Genomic DNA, 18,300 nt, shown 5'->3' on the forward strand with positions numbered 1-18,300 from the left:
TACCTGTTACAAATACCTTGGTATCTGGCTTGATGATTGTCTCACTTTTAAACTTCATGTCAATAACCTGCTTAAAAAGCTGAGGGTTAGGCTAGGTTTCTTCTACAGGAACAAGTCCTGTTTCTCGCTTGAGGCCAGGAAAAGGCTAGTCACTGTGACCTTTTGACCTGTGCTGGACTATGGTGATCTGATCTATATGAATGCACCTGCCCATTGCCTGGTCAAGTTAGATGCTGCGTATCACAGTGCACTGATATTTGTGACAAACTGTAAAGCATTAACCCATCACTGTACCCTGTATGCAAGGGCTGGTTTGCTTTCACTAACTGTACGGAGGCTCAGTCACTGGTACATTTTTATATACAAAGCCATGTTAGGGAAACTTCCATCTTATATCTGCTCCCTGATCTCACGGAAAATTGTAAGTGGCTACTGCCTGAGATCGAATGCTGTGGTTTTATTAAATGTGCCAACTGCTAGGACTGTCTTAGGGAAGACAGCTTTTAGATGTGCAGAGAGAGATGGGCTCTCACAATGAAAACATCCTCCCCTCTGTCATGAACCTTGGAGTGACCTTCACCAGCACTTTTAAATTCGACAAGCAGGTCAGCACCGTAGTCAAATCCAGCCCAGCATGGATTTCGCTGCAGGCTGCTCTTGAACCAGCAAGACCAGCCTGGCCAGCTTGTCCAGCCTGGTAAACCAACAACACCAGCCTAACACCAGCTAAAACCAACAACCATCTTAAGCTGGTCTATGCTGTTTTTTTCAGCACAGACCTAACATTAGCTTTTTACTTTAGGTGATTGCATTTATACTTTAAAATTCATAAAATGCAGTTAATATATGCATATTATCCTGTTAAACAAGTATAATACATTTAAGTTTGCCACAGATCTACATTTCAATATTTCAAATCCAATGGAAAATAGCTTTTTGTTGAGAGCCCTTGCGATGCTAATCGTCCCAGTCACCTTTAAAAAAATGTAATCTCTGCACCACAATGTAAGAGTCAACTGTTCACCCATTAAAAAAAACACATAGACCAAACACCAACACACCAATCTCATACTTGAAATAAAGAAAAACGACTATCACAAAAAATACAACAACTATTGATCAAACATTGTTCTTACAACATGCTGAATGCATGGTTCTTACATGTATAGTGTCTGTACAGCTCACATTAGTGTTTTACTATAATATAATCATTCGTTTTATAGTGTCCTCTATTCTAGAAGGAGTGTTCAACAAGACTTCCCCCTGTAGCCATAAGGTGCATGTGGAGACTATGTGAAACGGTATCAATTAACCTTAAAGATGTTACACTGAAAAATGGGTTTGGCTTGAACTTAAATTCAGAAGAAGGTTTTTTCTCACAGAATATTATTCAACTTCAGTCTAAAAGGGTTGATACTGGCCTAACGTTTATCCGCTAAGACAGAAATACACAGACCTGGACAAAAAAGGATATCCAAAGAAACCCTGAAATTTGTCATGATTTTCCTTCTTTCTAAATCAGTTTTCCATTCACACACAGCCTCCTCTCCCTCCTCAAAAGGGCAAACATTTGATACGAAGGCCTACTGTGTGACGTCAACAGGAAGGCCACCAATAACAGCGAGACAGCTCACAGGATGTTTTCATGGATTGTTTGAAGCTAGCGGACAGTATGAGAGGTAAACATGACACTGCGAGGAATACAAAGAGGTCACAGGCTCTGGCACGGCCTTACTGTGCTTAAAGCACCAGATACCAGCGCAAAGCACCAGATATATTATAACTCATTTGCAGTGTGTGTGTTCATAGCAAGACAGCATTTGTGTCAGTTAACAAGATAGTTGTACGGGTGAATGCAGGTGGCAAGGTTGATAGTACAATCACATTCTATTTATATAACCCGATATCACAAACTACACATTTGCCTCGGGCCCTGTGTACAACATACAACACCCTCTGTCCTTAAACCCTCGTACTACATAAGGAAAAACTCCCATGAAAACCCACAATCAATGTGGGGGAAATGTTAGAAACCTCAGGGAGAGCAACAGAGGAGGAATCATGGGACAGGAGCACATACAGATAAAGAGAAAGAAAAGTAGGAGAAGAGAGGTAAAAGTTGAAAGGAGATATCTCCCTGAATAAGCCTGAGCATGAGCATGAGCAAGCCCTAACTATAAGCTTTATCAAAAAGGAAATTCTTAAGCCTACTTTTACTGTAAATGTGGTGAAGGCTTCCCAAACACACCTGGAGGGAGAAGAGGCGCCTTTCAACTTGAAATGTTGTAGATAATGAAATGTATTGATTTCACGCCACTGAGGAGATGTCTCACAGTTAGTCATCATTACAATGATGTATCAATGATTCATTCATCTAGTATCTTCCAGGCTGTGCTCTAGAAACTATTATCCACTATAGTATAGTCCTTAGTTATTTAACAAATACTAATCAATAAGCCTGTTGTTGACTAATTTTGAAGGTGTTTCCTCTCATTTAAAAGTTGTGGATACAACCAGGTCATACCTTACAGAAGCTAAATCATGTTTTCTTTTGATTTGTTTAAACAACTCAGCGTAGCAGTGTACTATTTGTCACAACATTTAGAATATTCTACCCCAGCTTTCATGATTATACTGTCATTCAAAGTTGTACCAGCTTGCAGAGCTAACTTAACCTCAAAGGAAAAGAATTGGAGCACACTGACTGATTTTCTGACAGACCAGCATTTAAACAGAGAGAAACCAAGATGAAATGAAAACAATAAATTGTGCCCATGCAGTTTATGGCGATACAACTCTTGTGAGCTCACGACGGGGGGACATATTTGTGAACGCTGCACATTCCCCCTCTGTTGTCTCAGACTCTACACTACAGTAACATGGGGGTCAAAGGTTTGTGGGACAAATATTTCTCCAAAGTATGCTTGTGTATGCAACAATATGAGCTATTTATAGAGCAAAGCTAACTAAACATCAAGACCTCACAGGGATAAATTCCATCACAGATTTCTAACAACACTGGGATTAAAGACACCCAGCCTTTCTGATCTTATCAGGGGGGGGGGGAGGGTGAGCCATAGATCATATTTAACGGCTATGAGCTCAAGGGGAGTCGCCAGCGTTGCTCACCGGCGGCCATCTTGCCACAGTTAACAACTACTGCGACAGTTGTTGTGAGGTGAGTGATCTGCACAAAAATGCTCTTAACTCACTGAAATCTTGACCCATTTACAAACGGTTTGGTTTAGCAGTATAAACTAATGCCGTCAAAATTATCGCGTTAACGGCGGTAATTAATTTTTTTAATTACACTAGCCCCCCCCCCCCCCCCGACTTTCCTGAAGTAGCCTACTCCCCCGTTGATAGAAATCAACACTGAATTAAGACCCCACGGTTTGATGATTGATAGGTGTGTGGGCTGTCTTTCATTTTGACACGCAGAAAAATGTTATAATAAACATAGTATACTGTATGTTAAATGGATATATCCGCCTTCTTTCATTTATCTTTCCATTCCCACAACAATATACATAAATAAATGGCATATTTTGGACATAGTTCGAATGGTGATTAATCATGATTAATTCATATTTAAGCTGTGATTAATCTGATTAAAATGTGTAATCGTTTGACAATTATAAACGTTATTAGCATGGCTATGATACAGGAGACAACAAGACATGTTGAAAAAAAGCCCATGATTATAATTATAAGTATGCAGTATAATAACTACATATTTGATGTTTATAACAAACCAAACCGTTTGAAAATTGGTTGAAAATTGAGCAATCTACGGTTATTTCAATAGTGCACCATAGACATAATGTTATGAATGAGCGAGCCTGTGGCAAGATGGCCGCCATGTGGGGAGGATGTTGGTCTCCATTGGCCAGCAGCGCGGGTGAGTCATCTAGTGTTTATATATATCTATGGGGTGAGCAGCTTTGAGTCATGTGAGCAGCTTTGAGTCATGTCACTCTTTGCCCACTTCTAAGGCAGTTTCCTGACATGAATGACATCATGTTCATCTGTTGGCCTGTTTTTTTCTCTGGCCGGCCTTGGAATGTAAGTTTTCCTTTGTTTGTTTAAGATATGACACCATTGGTTCATATTTTCTCCGTCATTATTAGCATCCTGTAGCACGAGTTGCTCCACTGACCTCGACTGTCCTCTGACTAGCCTGGGTTTACTTGCTACATACTATCACTTTGTTATTTTCTTTGAAAGTTGTGTACCAGATGTCTTCTTCTAAAAAATGAACTGAAAACTGAACACAGTGAAAGCAGCAGCACTGAGTCCTTAAACCCGTGAGTCAGCATTTTACCATTTCCGGTTCCCCCATTGCAAAATCAATGTTTTTTTTTGTTTAACATGTTTTTTAAATAAGTAGGCAGATCCGGAAGTTAGCATCGCAAGGACTCCCTCAACAAAAAGCATAAAGCATTTTTCATTGGGTTTCTGAAGATAAAATAAAATAATAAGTACTTTATTGATCCCAATTTGGGAAATGTTTGTGTTACAGCAGCAGAAAGAGACATGGCATTGTATAACCCTAACCCTAAGACTAGAAATAAACAAGAAAGTAGAAAATATACATGTTGAATTACAACATTTACAGTAACAATTATAAAGCAAGTTAAGTTATACCTCATTCACCCCAACGCAACTCCAGTTCAAGCTCCGTGCTAGAGCTTTTCAGGTTCAGAACCGGTTCTTCGGTCTAGCTCCGGCTCTTTTCACACCGCCCAGAGTCCGACTGGTGCTGCGTCATTGCGTCATCGTTTGCGTCATGACGTAACCGTTTGCGTGCCTGCTTCATAAAGCCAAACCGTGCGGAAACCCCTCACAGCTGACACCGACAACAATAACAATGGCCGATTGTGCTCCAGCTTCCTCTGTACCTCTTCAGAAGACCAGATTCCCAGTAGGTAGCTGGTCTCTTCAGTGGACCACTGCTGCTTGTTAAGTTTCTCCATCGTTGTGTACAAACTGGATAAAACGCGGGCTTCTTGTTGTTGTTCAGGAGTTGATCCCGTCCCTGCCCCTTTATTTCAATTTCTTGCTTTATTTTTCTGTTAAAATAGGATTTTCCAACTTGTAGTAGGAAATAGTAGTTTTACAAATTGACACCATTACACACATTAGAAGTGAAGTTAGCTATTTGGAAAGGAAAAGATCATTTTTTCTTCAAATGTGTTTTCCTTCTTAATATATGACTTTTATCACGCCAAGATATTTCACGAAGAAAATAAGTCCGTGTTAAATAGTGTGGAAGCCTCGTTCCTGCATTCCAATCTCCTAATTTAGGGGGAAAGAAAACATGCTTCATGCAACAGAGACCAAGATAAGGACGCACATCCGACACATAAACATAGCCGGTCCCAGATTGGAGTGCAGCACTCTTATCTCACTGTGGGCCTCTGGTGTAACAACATACCACACAAGCCAAATAAATCACATTTGTGCTCTTCAAACATGCGCTCCCTCCCTGCCCGGCTTTCTCTTTCTCCATGAAAGCACACAGACCTCAGGCCCCAATAAGAAAAACAACACCAGAAAAGTGTGTGTGATAGGAAGGCTTTTCAAAAATACCCCACAGTGTATTTGTGTTGAAAAATACCACCATGTCAACAGTTAGGGGCCCAGCATTGGACGCCAAAGTCTCTGGATCTCATGGAGCCATGCGTGTGGGTGGAAGAGAGTCATGGCAGATTTCAGGCTGAAGATGGAGAAGTGGAGCAGCAGTCTATTGGTTCCACTGAATGTTGTTAAGTAAAATGTAGTTATTATTGATCCATTCAATCTAGTCATGAGATCTTTATTTTTGCCTCACTGATGAGCAGTGTTCGCACTATTAGAATATAATCACATTTCATTTGTGACATTAATCCAGAAAATGGTGCATCAGCTCTTTTAAGCTGAGGCCAACTCCACGAAATGTAGACTACACAGGAGAGGAGAGTGAATGTAAAAGGACATACTGTATTGTGGTTTAAAAAAGTGCGTTTTGTAACAATATATAAATAAATGTATAGACTGTAAACAGATGTGGTTCAACTGAAAAAGGTCAACAAAGTTCATTTCAAAAGGTACAATTCACAACTTGGGTCTTGTGTGGCCATTAGCCTAAAATTCAAAACATTATAGTGGTTTTGCAATTCATGTGTAATGTGAAAGGGACAAAAAGACAAGTCTGTGATTCTACTGAGCTATAAATCCCCTTTTACCTTATTAGAGCTTAAAGACTGTTCGGACCTCATGTGTCAAGTTGTCGAACAAGAATCTAGTAACAACTTTATAAGGGGATAATCTGCAAGTCGTAGCCTCCAAGTTAAAACCATCGACTTTATAAAGGTTAAAACAAAATAGACAAGTGTTAAGCGTTAAGTGGGATAATACTGTAGAACAAACGGCTTCTGTTTGAGGTTGATAAAATAAGGTCATCCTTGTAACTTAGAGAGATATTTTATTATGTAGGTAGAACTGTATGCATCTAAGGTTAATTTAAATTGGCTATGCTCAAGTATGTAGACAAGCTCATGTTGAAGTAGTGTATGTGAAATCAACGTCACAATAAGATGTGTGTATATTACAATTATTAATGTCATATTTCAAGATGATTACTTAGATATTACAATACGGTTGGTTGATCTGGAGTTCATTATCGAGCTTACACGTTAACGTCACAGTCATCTGAAGAACGAACCCAAACCTTGTTGTTTTTATTAATTACATTACCAAATGGGTATCAAATAAACAGTAAGCATTGGTAACACAACTTCCAAAGTTACAGTCAAATAAAAAGGACCCTGAATCGGACAATACACAATCCAACATGTTCAACAGAAGAGAATAAGTTATATTGTTTGTACACATGGTTCTTATATCTGTTTGTTTAAGGTGTCCAGGTGATGCAGACAGGCCGGACCAGAGAGTGAGAGACAGAACTGGACTCCTCACAGCAGTGAACTTCAGCACAGGTACAAAGACTCTATTTTTCATACTGTACAAAGAATCAAGAAAGATATTGGTTTAAATGAATGAAGTATTGACTTTAATACACTGATATACATTCCATTAAACAATACTAAATACTAGATCACCTACATCAGTTAAGTTGAGGGTTGTTTCCTTGCAACAAGTTACATTTAGATGTTAACAAGCAATATGACTTTGTCAGCGAACTAATTTAATGTATTGAAGGCAAAGATATTTGACACATGGTGAAAACACAGCAGATATGAAATATCTTCTGCCTTCACAGAGACAGAGACACGTGTGTACTGCAGGGGCGCTGTTGCTCTGAGCGCGTGCTGCTGCGCGCCGGAAGCCCCGCCCACCGCTCACCCATGGCCGCTGCCTGCTGAAAAATAAGTGCGCAGCTCCGCAGCACGGCAGAGGGGGCTCTCCACTGAAAACCTGGACTAATTTATACAACCACCGGCTCTTATTGTCATTCTTTAACAACAAACATGACAGCCACTATTATTTCTCCTTTCTTCGAGTACAGGGAAGAGTCGAACAAGGTAAACAACGAGAGGAAATGGGCGACTGAATGTAATCTTTTCTCGAGAAACCATGCTAACGTTAGCCTTACCACTTTTTAGCGCAATTTTAATGTTAGGTTTGAGGAGAGTAACTCGCATAACTCACACGGTTGCTGACTAGATACTGTTACTGAGTAACAGTAATAAGTATTCGGCTCCTATAACTTAGTTTACTTATCATTTACGTCTATTAAAAGTATGTTTTTGCTGTGCTTGCCAACTTGTTGATCTTGTTGCAAAGTGGCACATCGTTCACAGCAGTGAGTGACGCACACAGACAACGCGAGTAATCCGTTTTTAATGTTGCTGTTGAGTGAAACAAAAATATGTGTTTGTTTGTGTGCATGAGTGTGTGCGCGCGTGCGTTCGTGTTTGAAGGCTTATTTAGCATTGTTTATTACCAGCACGTACCGTTAGCCTGCCATTTAATGTTAACCGAAGTTGGCAGCAGAGATGGGGAAAGTACTCAGATCTTGTACTGAAGTGTAGCATAAGTACCAGAGTGTAGGAATACTACTTAAAAGTAAAAGTCCTGCTTTCAAAATGTTACTCAAGTAAAGGTTCAAACGTCTTTGCACCAAAATATACTTAAAGTACTAACAGGTAAAGTACTCGTGATACATGTTAGCCCACATCAGAATAATATATGATATGTTTTATAATGATTGATCATGAAAGTGTTCTCAAAGCTGGTAAAGGTGCAGCTAGTTTGAATGACTTTGTATACTGCAGGGTAGCTTGTGGGTTTACTCCAGGTGGAACTAAAGTCTGATTTAACACTTTATTATATTTCACATCATTATTTCAAATCTGAAAAGTAACCAAAGGTATTCAATAAATGTAGTGGAGTAAAAGTACACCATTCACCTCTGAATCGTAGTGGGGTAGAAATTGCAACCAAATGAAAGTTCAAAATTGTACTTAAGTATAGCACTTCAGTAAATGACGTACTTACTTTACACCACTGGCCACGATTGATGTCTCTGTAATGATATGAACTTTGTTTCACGTTAACTAGTTCATTGTGCTATAAAAATGAAGCAGTAACTTGGGTCATTAAATACATCATGGTATTGCTACACAGCTTTATTATAGCCAACGATGCCTTTGTACTTTAATTACCTGCATGTCCTTTTGGAGTCTGAAAACGTATGAGCTGTTACTCTTTATTTATTTTTATCAGTAAGTGTCAAACCCGGATGTTTTTACTAAAGCACTTACTTACTGTTGAGCCCTTAAAGGTGGGGTATGTAATTTTGGAGAAACCAGCTCGAGTGCACTAGAATTTGAAAATACACAGCCGGAAAAAATCTGCCACTTCCTTACCGAGCCCCTCCTCCAACACACACGAACGCGCACATGACCAATGAGGACACGAGATAAGTTTGTGCACAGAGGAAGGCTGATCCACTTATTTTACGGCTTCCACAGATGACGTTTTTTTAAATGGATTTTTTGTCAAGATATTCATTGCTATCGGGATGTTACGAGCATTCCATGGAATATAACAAAAAGTGTATCTCGAGCCGGTTTCTCAAACTTACCTACCCCACCTTTTAAACCTGTTCAATCCTGAGCCTATTTTCCAGGTCTCAGGTTCGAAAATGACATTCCCAGAACAAATTACCATATCTTCCCTTCTAAAAGGGTTAAATTAATAATCTTTTTTTCTCAAAGCAAGGTTACACCTGTGAGTTGGATGTAGAAGTGTCAGAATCAATATAGATGTTTTTATTTTAAAGTAAATTCAGATTGAACACAGTAAAAAAAATATAAATTATTGTGTCCGTCCAAAAAAATAAAAATAACTTATAGTGAAAACCACCCTTGAATGATGGGATGGTAGACTAAAAGCTTTAGGAATCCAAACTACAACATATAATAAGTACCCTGTATCAAGATTGATGCAAAACAAGTGACATTTTACTTTTTGTTAGAGAGATTGAGCACCAAAAAAAACCCACTTCTGGGGTCATTTGGGTGGACCTATCTCTGGCCCCCCTTGTTCGATTTTACTGATTGACATCTCTTTCTAACCGTCAGAGCCAATGGAATCGAGGGGAACTCCCACATACTCCTTATTTGGTTAGTGTGTGTGTGTGTGTGTGTGTGTGTGTGTGTGTGTGTGTGTGTGTGTGTGTGTGTGTGTGTGTGTGTGTGTGTGTGTGTGTGTGTGTGTGTGTGTGTGTGTGTGTGTGTGTGTGTGTGTGTGTGTGTGTGTGTGTGTGTGTGTGTGTGTGTGTGTGTGTGTGTGTGTGTGTGTGTGTGTGTGTGTGTGTGTGTGTGTGTGTGTGTGTGTGTGTGTGTGTGTGTGTGTGTGTGTGTGTGCCGCATAGCCAAGACCGGAAGCTGCGATAACTCTGGTGGCTACCATTAGCAGCTAACTTTTACCCTCCGATTTTTACATAAAAATGGAATTATGGATTATAAATTAAAAAGATTATTACCCAGAAACATTATCAACCTATGGATTAACCGTTTCACCCACGTTTTTTCTCGTTTTAATGCCATTGAACACGTCTTTTGATCAGATTGACAGCTACGGTGAGAGGATCTCCCGTAAAAGCTACGTAAAGGTACGTGTTGAGATGTCTGAGTTTGCTTCACCTGTCCGAGTTCGGATCACTTAGTGATGATATATATACCTAAATAATCTGTGGAACCTCAGCTTTAATCGGATATATTGTATGTGCAGCTACGATAAGTAATAACGGTATCTTTTATCTTGAGTTCTGTGCCAAAGTGCGTTAGCATTTTTCGCTCAGGGGTCATTTAGATGCTTCTTATGAGACTTGTGTTTTTGATTGGTAAAAATGGTTTGTATCGTCAGTTAGCTGAGATTATTCACGTTAATCTGGTATAACACATTAATAGGTTCTTAAATATTAAGATCCCCTGAAACACAGTGTCGTCAAAAAAAAAAAAAGAAAAAAAAAAAGGACCCGCCGAGGGGGGCTTTGGGACTTAACAGAGCTGCTTGCTTTTGCCAAATAGCCTGCAGTATCACAACAGAGGAAACTTCAGCTACGGGCCAGTCCCATATGGAGCCATGAAAAGGATCCATATGACAGAAGGCCAATTATTCCCGGAACCGACTGTATTGTTGAACCAATCTGTGCTCATTGACATGCTCTACAGTTTTTATATTTCAATGTTGAACTCACGATAAGGAGAGCCATCAATATAGTTTCACAGCGTAACTTTATTCAACACAAATATAGAATGACACATGCACCATAGTGACTTCAGGTCCAGGACTATTCTATGTTCAATGAGTGGGGAAGATTATTCTATGGTACATTTGAAGCGATCTGCACAGTATTAAAATGAAGGCAAGTTTATTTATATAGCACTTTTCAACGCAAAATGAAGACTTCACACAATCCACTCCTCATATGGTCTGAACAACACAATAAAAAAGTGAGATGCACACAGATGGTAAACAGGTTTTTGTCATTAAGAGTTTCTCTCTTTTCTTATGGAATTATTGTTTAGATTTTAGGGAAATGTTCAAAATCCATCCATCTTCTCCCGCTTATCCGTGGTCGGGTCGCGGGGGTAGCAGTTCCAGCAGAGAGCCCCAAACTTTATTTTCCCTGGCCACATCAACCAGCTCTGACTGGGGGGTCCCAAGGCGCTCCCAGGCCAGCGAAGAGATATAATCCCTCCACCTGGTCCTAGGTCTACCCCTTGGTCTCTTCCCAGCTGGACGTGCCTGGAACACCTCCCTAGGGAGGCGTCCAGGTGGCATCCTAACTAGGTGCCCGAACCACCTCAACTGGCTCCTTTCGACGCGAAGGAGGAGCGGTTCAACTCCGAGTCCCTCCCTGATGACCGAACTTCTCACCTTATCCCTAAGGGAGACACCAGCCACCCTGCGGAGAAAACCCATCTCGGCCGCTTGTATCCGCGATCTCGTTCTTTCGGTCATGACCCATCCTTCATGACCATAGGTGAGGGTAGGAACGAAAATGGCCCGGTAGACAGAGAGCTTTGCCTTCTGGCTCAGCTCCCTTTTCGTCACAACGGTGCGGTAAAGCGACTGCAGTACCGCTCCCGCTGCTCCGATTCTCCGGCCCATCTCACGCTCCATTGTTTCCTCACTCGAGAACAAGACCCCGAGATACTTGAACTCCTTCACTTGGGGTAAGGACTCATTCCCTACTTGGAGTGGACAGTCCATCGGTTTCCTGCTGAGAACCATGGCCTCAGATTTGGAGGTGCTGATCCTCATCCCAGCCGCTTCACACTCGGTTGCGAACCGATTCAGTGAGTGCTGAAGGTCGCAGACCGATGAAGCCATTAGAACCACATCATCTGCAAAAAGCAGTGGTGCAATCCTCAGTCCACCGAACTGCAGACCCCCCCCCCCCCCACGACTACGCCTCGAAATCTGATCCATGTATATTACAAACAGGATTGGTGACAAAGCGCAGCCCTGGCGGAGGCCAACCCTCACCGGAAATGGGTCCGACTTACTGCCGAGGACCCGGACACAGCTCTCGCTTTGGGAGTACAGAGATTGGATGGAGTAGAGACCCCCTCACCCCCGCAGCACCTCCCACAGTAACTCTCTGGGAACTCGGTCATACGCCTTCTCCAAGTCTACAAAACACATGTAGACCGGATAAGCGTACTCCCAGGCCCCCTCCAGGTTCCTTGCGAGAGTAAAAAGCTGATCCATCGTTCCACGACCAGGACGGAATACGCATTGTTCCTCCTCAATCTGAGGTTCGACAATCGGCCTGACCCTCCTTTCGAGTACCTTACAGTAAACTTTCCCGGGGAGGCTGAGTAGTGTGATGCCTCTGTAATTGGCACACACCCTCTGATCCCCCTTTTTAAAAAGGGGAACCACCACCCCGGTCCGCCACTCCTTCGGTACTGTTTCCGACTTCCACGCAACGTTGATGAGACGTGTCAACCATGACAGTCCCTCAACACCCAGAGCCTTCAGCATTTCTGGGCGGATCTCATCCACCCCCGGGGCTTTGTTCAAAATCAAATACACTTAATCTGTCAGTTTATCCAAAGGGAATTAATAGTAGTTTGTCATATGACTTGGTCTCAAACATGAAATGAAGAAAGATACAAATCATATCATTTCATGCCCCTTTGAAGTTTCCAACGCTTCAACTTTACTTTGTGTTGTAGCTGATTTTTGAGCAACATTACTCGCATGGCTATATTAAAAACTATTTTGATACTGCATGAAAAGCTTTTTCACGTTAGACATTTTTGCAGTTTCACTGCTGATGTAAACCACGCACATGAGGTTGAAGTTAGATTTAAGGAAGTAAGATTCAATTAAGTTCTTCAATAAATCACCAGTTTTTTTTCATCTTGAAACTGTTAAGGTTCAGATCCTGTATGTAAAAATATCACAAACAACATAATGGATATACTTCCAAATGATAATTCATTACAATTCCTTTTTAAATTATGGAGATTTCTTCCTCTTCTTTTTTATAAAATACTAGAATGTTTGGATTTTTGACAAAACGAGGCAACAGCTTTTTTGAATATTGTTTCATAGACCAAATGATTAATCCAAAAACAAATACGCAGATCAATAGACAAAAAATAATCGTTAGTTGCAGCCCTGATCTTCTCACTAATGGCGCGTTTCCACTGCAGGCCTCGCTCGGCCTCGCTCGGTTTGGTTAGGCCTTATTAGGCCCGGCTCACTTTAATGCTGCGCTTCCATTACAGTTTAGGAACTGGGGCAGTTACTATAGTAACGCAGTGTAGGCGGAGCCGTGATGTCTTCTTCAATGAGAGCCCCAGAAAAACAACACAGCTCTTAGCACTCAGAGCTCACAGCTCCTCATATCTGTTCTGAAAACTAGACAAAAGTTAAACAAGTACAAACCACAGACTGCCTGTGTCATGGAGAATACAGTCGCTGGTTTATTTATGTCTGTAGGCCGTTGTTGTGAGTGTGTACGCTCGGAGCATATATAGCGTTAGCTTAGCCAATCTCCATTCAGAAAACAAGCATTTTAAAAGGTTTTTCGCCTGCCGTCTGTCTGCAGACTTGTCAAAGCATTAATTCATGGTTTTTACTAACCGGTATCAGTATGTTGTTACTTCGGCGTCATCTTGAAACGTGTATTATAATTAAATCACGGTCAAATATGTTCATCTTGTTGTAGTTGTAGCTCCCTTGCCAGCGATTCTCTCTCTAGTTTAGCATACTCAGCCTGACTCAGCCTGGTTGTTCCTGGCCCTAGAACCACCATTTTATGGGGCCAGAAAAACTGTGAATTAGGACCCGCTAGCCGGTACTAGGCCAAGTGGAAACGCAACCAAAAACGGGCCCGCACGGCTCGGCACGCTTAAAGCGAGCTACCCGCTGCAGTGGAAACGCGCCATAAGTAGGGAAGTGTGTGAACTGCCAGTTTTTTTTAATGAAATGTGTTTCTCTTTACAGAACATTAAGATGCACGAAAACTACAGTAACAACAACAACAGTTTTGATGGACTTCAGCTGGTGTCTGTCCCATGCTCCAGTGCCAACCCCCCGTCCTGCACCCCTACTGGGTCCCTGCTGGACAGGAAAGTGGTGGGGGCCCCCTCTGCAGAAGGCCTGTTCCAACGCTGTCACTCCGTCAGCCTCCCGAGTCCAAAGTTCAGCCATAACCAGTTTGTCAACATTCAAAGGGATCCTTCGCTGATTCTGGGGAGCAGCATCAACAACAACAAGGAGAACCATTTCCGTGAGCGCTCCTATTCGGAGCTGGGGGAGCGGCTGTGGCCCGGCTCTCCGGGAAGCAGCCAAGTGAACTCGAGTCGCTACAAGACGGAGCTGTGCCGGCCCTTCGAGGAGAACGGCACCTGTAAATACGGAGATAAGTGCCAGTTTGCCCACGGCATGCACGAGCTGCGCAACCTGAGCCGCCACCCCAAGTACAAAACGGAGCTGTGCCGCACCTTCCACACCATCGGGTTCTGCCCCTACGGCCCCCGCTGCCACTTCATCCACAATGCAGAGGAGCGCCGGGGGCCCCCTCCCCTGTCTGCCTTTAACAAGATGGAGCGTCCTCGGCTGCAACACAGCTTCAGCTTTGCCGGCTTCCCGAGCTCCAGCGGCCGGCGGGACAGCCCCACCTCGGTCACACCTCCACCCTTGTTCGCCTCCGAAGACCTGGGTGAGTGGCAGAGCAACCCCTTTACTTACGCAAGCCAGGAGCTTGCAGGCCTATTCGGCCCCAGCTTGGGGCCACCACCCATATCTGAGCCTCAGGTTCTGGCCCCGCCTTCTCCGAGTTCCACCTGCTTTTTCCAGCCGCCATCAGAGAGCTCCTCCAGCCCAGCAAGCTCTCTGTCGGATCAGGAGGGATACCAGAGCAGTCAGAGTGGGTCCGAGTCCCCGCTGCTGGACGCCTCCCGCCGCCTCCCCATCTTCAGCCGGCTCTCCGTCTCCGATGATTAGGAGTCAAGAAAGGGACAGGAAGAGATGGAGACCATTCACCCCCCGTTCCCACGTCTCCTCCTCTTGAGCTCTGTTTACAGGAGACGCAGCTAATCTCATCACAGATCAAGTCTCTTCCAGAATCATGAACAGTTGGTAAAGCAGAATCTGGTTAAGGCCCTGCACGGGTGCATTGGTGGAATGAATGTGAAGGATTGGGTAACATAGCTCAGAGATCACATTATAGAATACTTTAATATAACTTATTATGGGCAGTGGGAGAGGCAGGAGGGTCTGTGTGTGTTCAGGACAGGGTGTCTCTTTGCTGTGTGTTGCAGCCATTATTATTCTGAGCTCCTGTGCCTTGACACCTCCTCGAGGCTTGTGACAACTCAGTGTTTCACTTTTAAAGGATCGTCACCATAAAATGGAACAAGAGCTCGTCAGTAGACGGTGATAGTGCCTTAGGTCTTTTTCGTGTGAAGCAAACGATAAGACGGTCTTCACCTCTCATCATGCCCAGTGTCCTGTTCCCCTGCGTGTCACGCTGACTGTGTTTTAGAGTCCGTCTGGCAGATTGCTTTTCTTCAGACAGGCTGGAATGCTGGTGCAATGTGCCTCTTGATATCCAGCCATTATTCTCCGTTTGCTCACTGGAGACTTTCTTTTTCCAACATATCTCTGAAGTTGGAGTTAAGGAGTCAGTTTACCCAGATTTAAGAAAACTATATTCCCTCACGTACCTGTAGTGTCATATTCCTATAACAATGCAGATTCTCCTGCTTATCATTTTATTCAGAGATATCCGTTCCTTCAATCCTATTTAAATACATTTAGTCGCCACATGTCGTCCAGGTGGGTTTCTGTGTCACTCAGAACCCACTGGAGACATTTTTACAAATGTTCCAGTTCTGTTCACTCCGAGGTCCAGAGAGGCCCACGGGACAGAGGCACCAAGTGTGTCCTTTTGAAACTGGGATATTGGGTTATTTGGCTCTTGGTAAACTGACTCTTCAACAGGCTTTAGCAGCAGTTGGCAGGTTCTGAGTGTTGATTGGCCACGTTGGTCTTTAGATTTGAACCTCGTTTGAACAATTCGATTCTTTGTTAGCAGTGGAGTTTATCCAATTGATCAGTTCTGTCTGAAATCAAACGCGCTCCTGTTGATTCCACCGTAATTATTATTATTATTATTATTATTGTCTAGTTTATTTCCCAAGGCCTTCTGAGTAAGCGCTTTGGGGGTCACTGCTTATTTATCAAAATGTATTTATTGCTGATCTTAAGCATTTTTATTTTGTATTTATCTGGTTAATGAAACAATAGAATATATATTTTCTTTTATGTGAAATTAGGATCCTCTGCGTTACTCGCACGATTGCGAAGATCCGTTTGTGTTACTTTTTTCACAGTTAATATATTATACTGCAATGACATATTTTGTAACCTTTGATTTATTTGCAAAGTGAACCTTAATTTAAACACATTTGTATTTATTGTTTGCTCCTCCCACATGTTTGACTGCAGGTGGAGGTGGCAGTCAGTGCCTCAGTGTATGTTTGAGTGGAGGGGGGGGCGAGATGTGCAGCTGCCATAAAGAAGTTCAAATTAATTTAGTCAGTGCAAACTAATCAGGTAACTAAGCTCGTAGCATACAGGGTGTGTGTAGCGTCTGAGTGCAGGTGTAGCAGGGTTCTGATGTGTGCCTTATTGTCTCCGCCCCCCCATCTTTTTTTGCCAGAGCATTTTGTGTCTCTAAACGTGGAATCAATGATGAATGTATTTGAGTGAACACATGTATTGGCATAGAGTGGTGCAGGAATGCGTCCTAAAGCTTTTGGTTCCCTCGTCTCAAATGAACTGCATTTTTTAAAATGTTATTTTTGTCTTCGGTGCCTGAAAGAATGTGTGTGGGTTACGCAAGCTACAGACATTATCACGCCGAACAGTAGCCAGCTTTAGCTTAGCAGTGTAGTTCTGTTAAAGCCAAACTAAGTTTTCTTACCTGTGGCAATTGCATTTACGTTTCAGAAATCATAAAATGAAGTTAGTAAGTAGAGATTATTTTGCTGAACAAAGTATATTATTTTCTGTATTATTCCAAAATCAAATTGTTTTTAATTGAGAGAACCATGTGATGCTAAACTCGAGGTGGCCTTACGAGAATACGTCATGACTGCACCACTCTAGTGATATCCCTTTGAAGGCCTTATTCAGTGGGTTTTGAGTCAGGAGGAAATGTGTGTACTCTTCTGATCATTGCAACATTCACCGGGGTTTTAGATCTCCATTCTTCAGGTATACTGATTTGACTGTAAAAGCATCCACTGCAGTGCATCCCCATGAATAATATTGAACAGCAGAATATTTCAAAGTGACTTGCATTTGTGTTGGAACCCTGTGTTCATCTCCCACCTGCATCTTCAAAATGCCAAAGGATACGGTAGCTTCCTTTAGTCCCGCCTCTCCTCCCTGCTGCAGTTCGTGGCAGCAGCTTTTGTCATTTGGAAGAATGTAAACTGGCTCTGGAACAGCTGTCTGTCCATATTGCTCCTTTACTGGGATTATTTCTCATTTGACTATTAAAGTCACTGACTCAGTTTCACTTTGACTAAAGCATCTTCAGCTGTTGTTTTGAAAAGACGATTGAGCAGAATGCTTGTTCCATGGATCGGCTAAGTAGCACTTTGAGTCATCACAATGATCTCAAGGTTATTATTGACCACTTTTTCCCATGAAAGTGCCTATAAATACATTCCAGGTTAACAGAGCAAATGAAAGCCTAACATGTGTTCCTGTAGGTTAGAGGTTAACATCATTGACACATGAAAAGTGTTGAATGTATTCTCCAGCAGCCATTGCTGTGTCTACAGTAATTATGTTGTTTATTTTGTAATGACAGATTGCAGTTAAAACCAATAAAACATGTATTTATATTAATTGTGTGAGTCCCAAAGTTGTTGTTTTATTGTCGCCTCATCACAGCTTTTAAAACAAAACAAATATATTTCTTTTTTTCTTTCGAATGTGTTATTTGATAGAAGTGTTAAAAGTTTAAAACACAACTTTGGTTTTGGTTAACTAGTGGCTAATCTAGGCAAGCTTTAGTTTAGTGGTGGTGATACCCAGCCATGATGTGCTTCATTTATAGCTACATGTAAGCTTTTACTAGCTGAAACCCTGAACTTGTGCATGATAGTTGCCATGGTGATCGAGTCAGGTTTAAAGAGTGCCACCTTCGTCATTGGAGAACTTGAGGCTCAACACGACTTGCTTACTCTCATCTCAAAGTACAGCCCTCTGGTGCCATCAGTGTGTAAGCCTTAAGGCAAGTTTATT

At 42.2% G+C, this 18,300-nt stretch overlaps 1 protein-coding gene across 3 annotated transcripts; it reads left to right on the top strand.

Annotated features, from left to right (window-relative positions):
• The first annotated feature begins 7,297 nt into the window (after positions 1-7,297).
• Positions 7,298-17,901, top strand: zfp36l1b (zinc finger protein 36, C3H type-like 1b). 3 transcript variants are annotated; one of them, XM_071202034.1, is made up of 3 exons: positions 7,534-9,632; positions 10,079-10,123; positions 13,981-17,901. In XM_071202034.1, the coding sequence occupies exon 3, from the start codon at positions 13,990-13,992 to the stop codon at positions 14,980-14,982; it is 993 nt and encodes a 330-aa protein (XP_071058135.1). In that variant the 5' UTR covers positions 7,534-9,632; positions 10,079-10,123; positions 13,981-13,989; the 3' UTR covers positions 14,983-17,901. The 3 variants fall into 3 exon arrangements, with proteins under 3 accessions (XP_033931564.1, XP_071058135.1, XP_071058134.1); XM_034075673.2 differs by lacking the exons at positions 7,534-9,632; positions 10,079-10,123 and adding an exon at positions 7,298-7,526; XM_071202033.1 differs by lacking the exon at positions 7,534-9,632 and having other exon boundaries at positions 9,855-10,123.
• Positions 17,902-18,300: the final 399 nt, after the last annotated feature.

Source organism: Pseudochaenichthys georgianus, chromosome 24, assembly GCF_902827115.2.
Source record: "Pseudochaenichthys georgianus chromosome 24, fPseGeo1.2, whole genome shotgun sequence".
NCBI classification, from domain to species: Eukaryota; Metazoa; Chordata; class Actinopteri; order Perciformes; family Channichthyidae; genus Pseudochaenichthys; species Pseudochaenichthys georgianus.

Excerpts from the sequence above, each read along its gene's own strand:
- zfp36l1b (XM_071202033.1), top strand. The coding sequence starts at position 10,052 with ATGCCATTGAACACGTCTTTTGATCAGATTGACAGCTACGGTGAGAGG. Across the intron at positions 10,124-13,980 it reads CCCGTAAAAGCTACGTAAAG|AACATTAAGATGCACGAAAA; the intron begins GTACGTGTTGAG and ends TTCTCTTTACAG.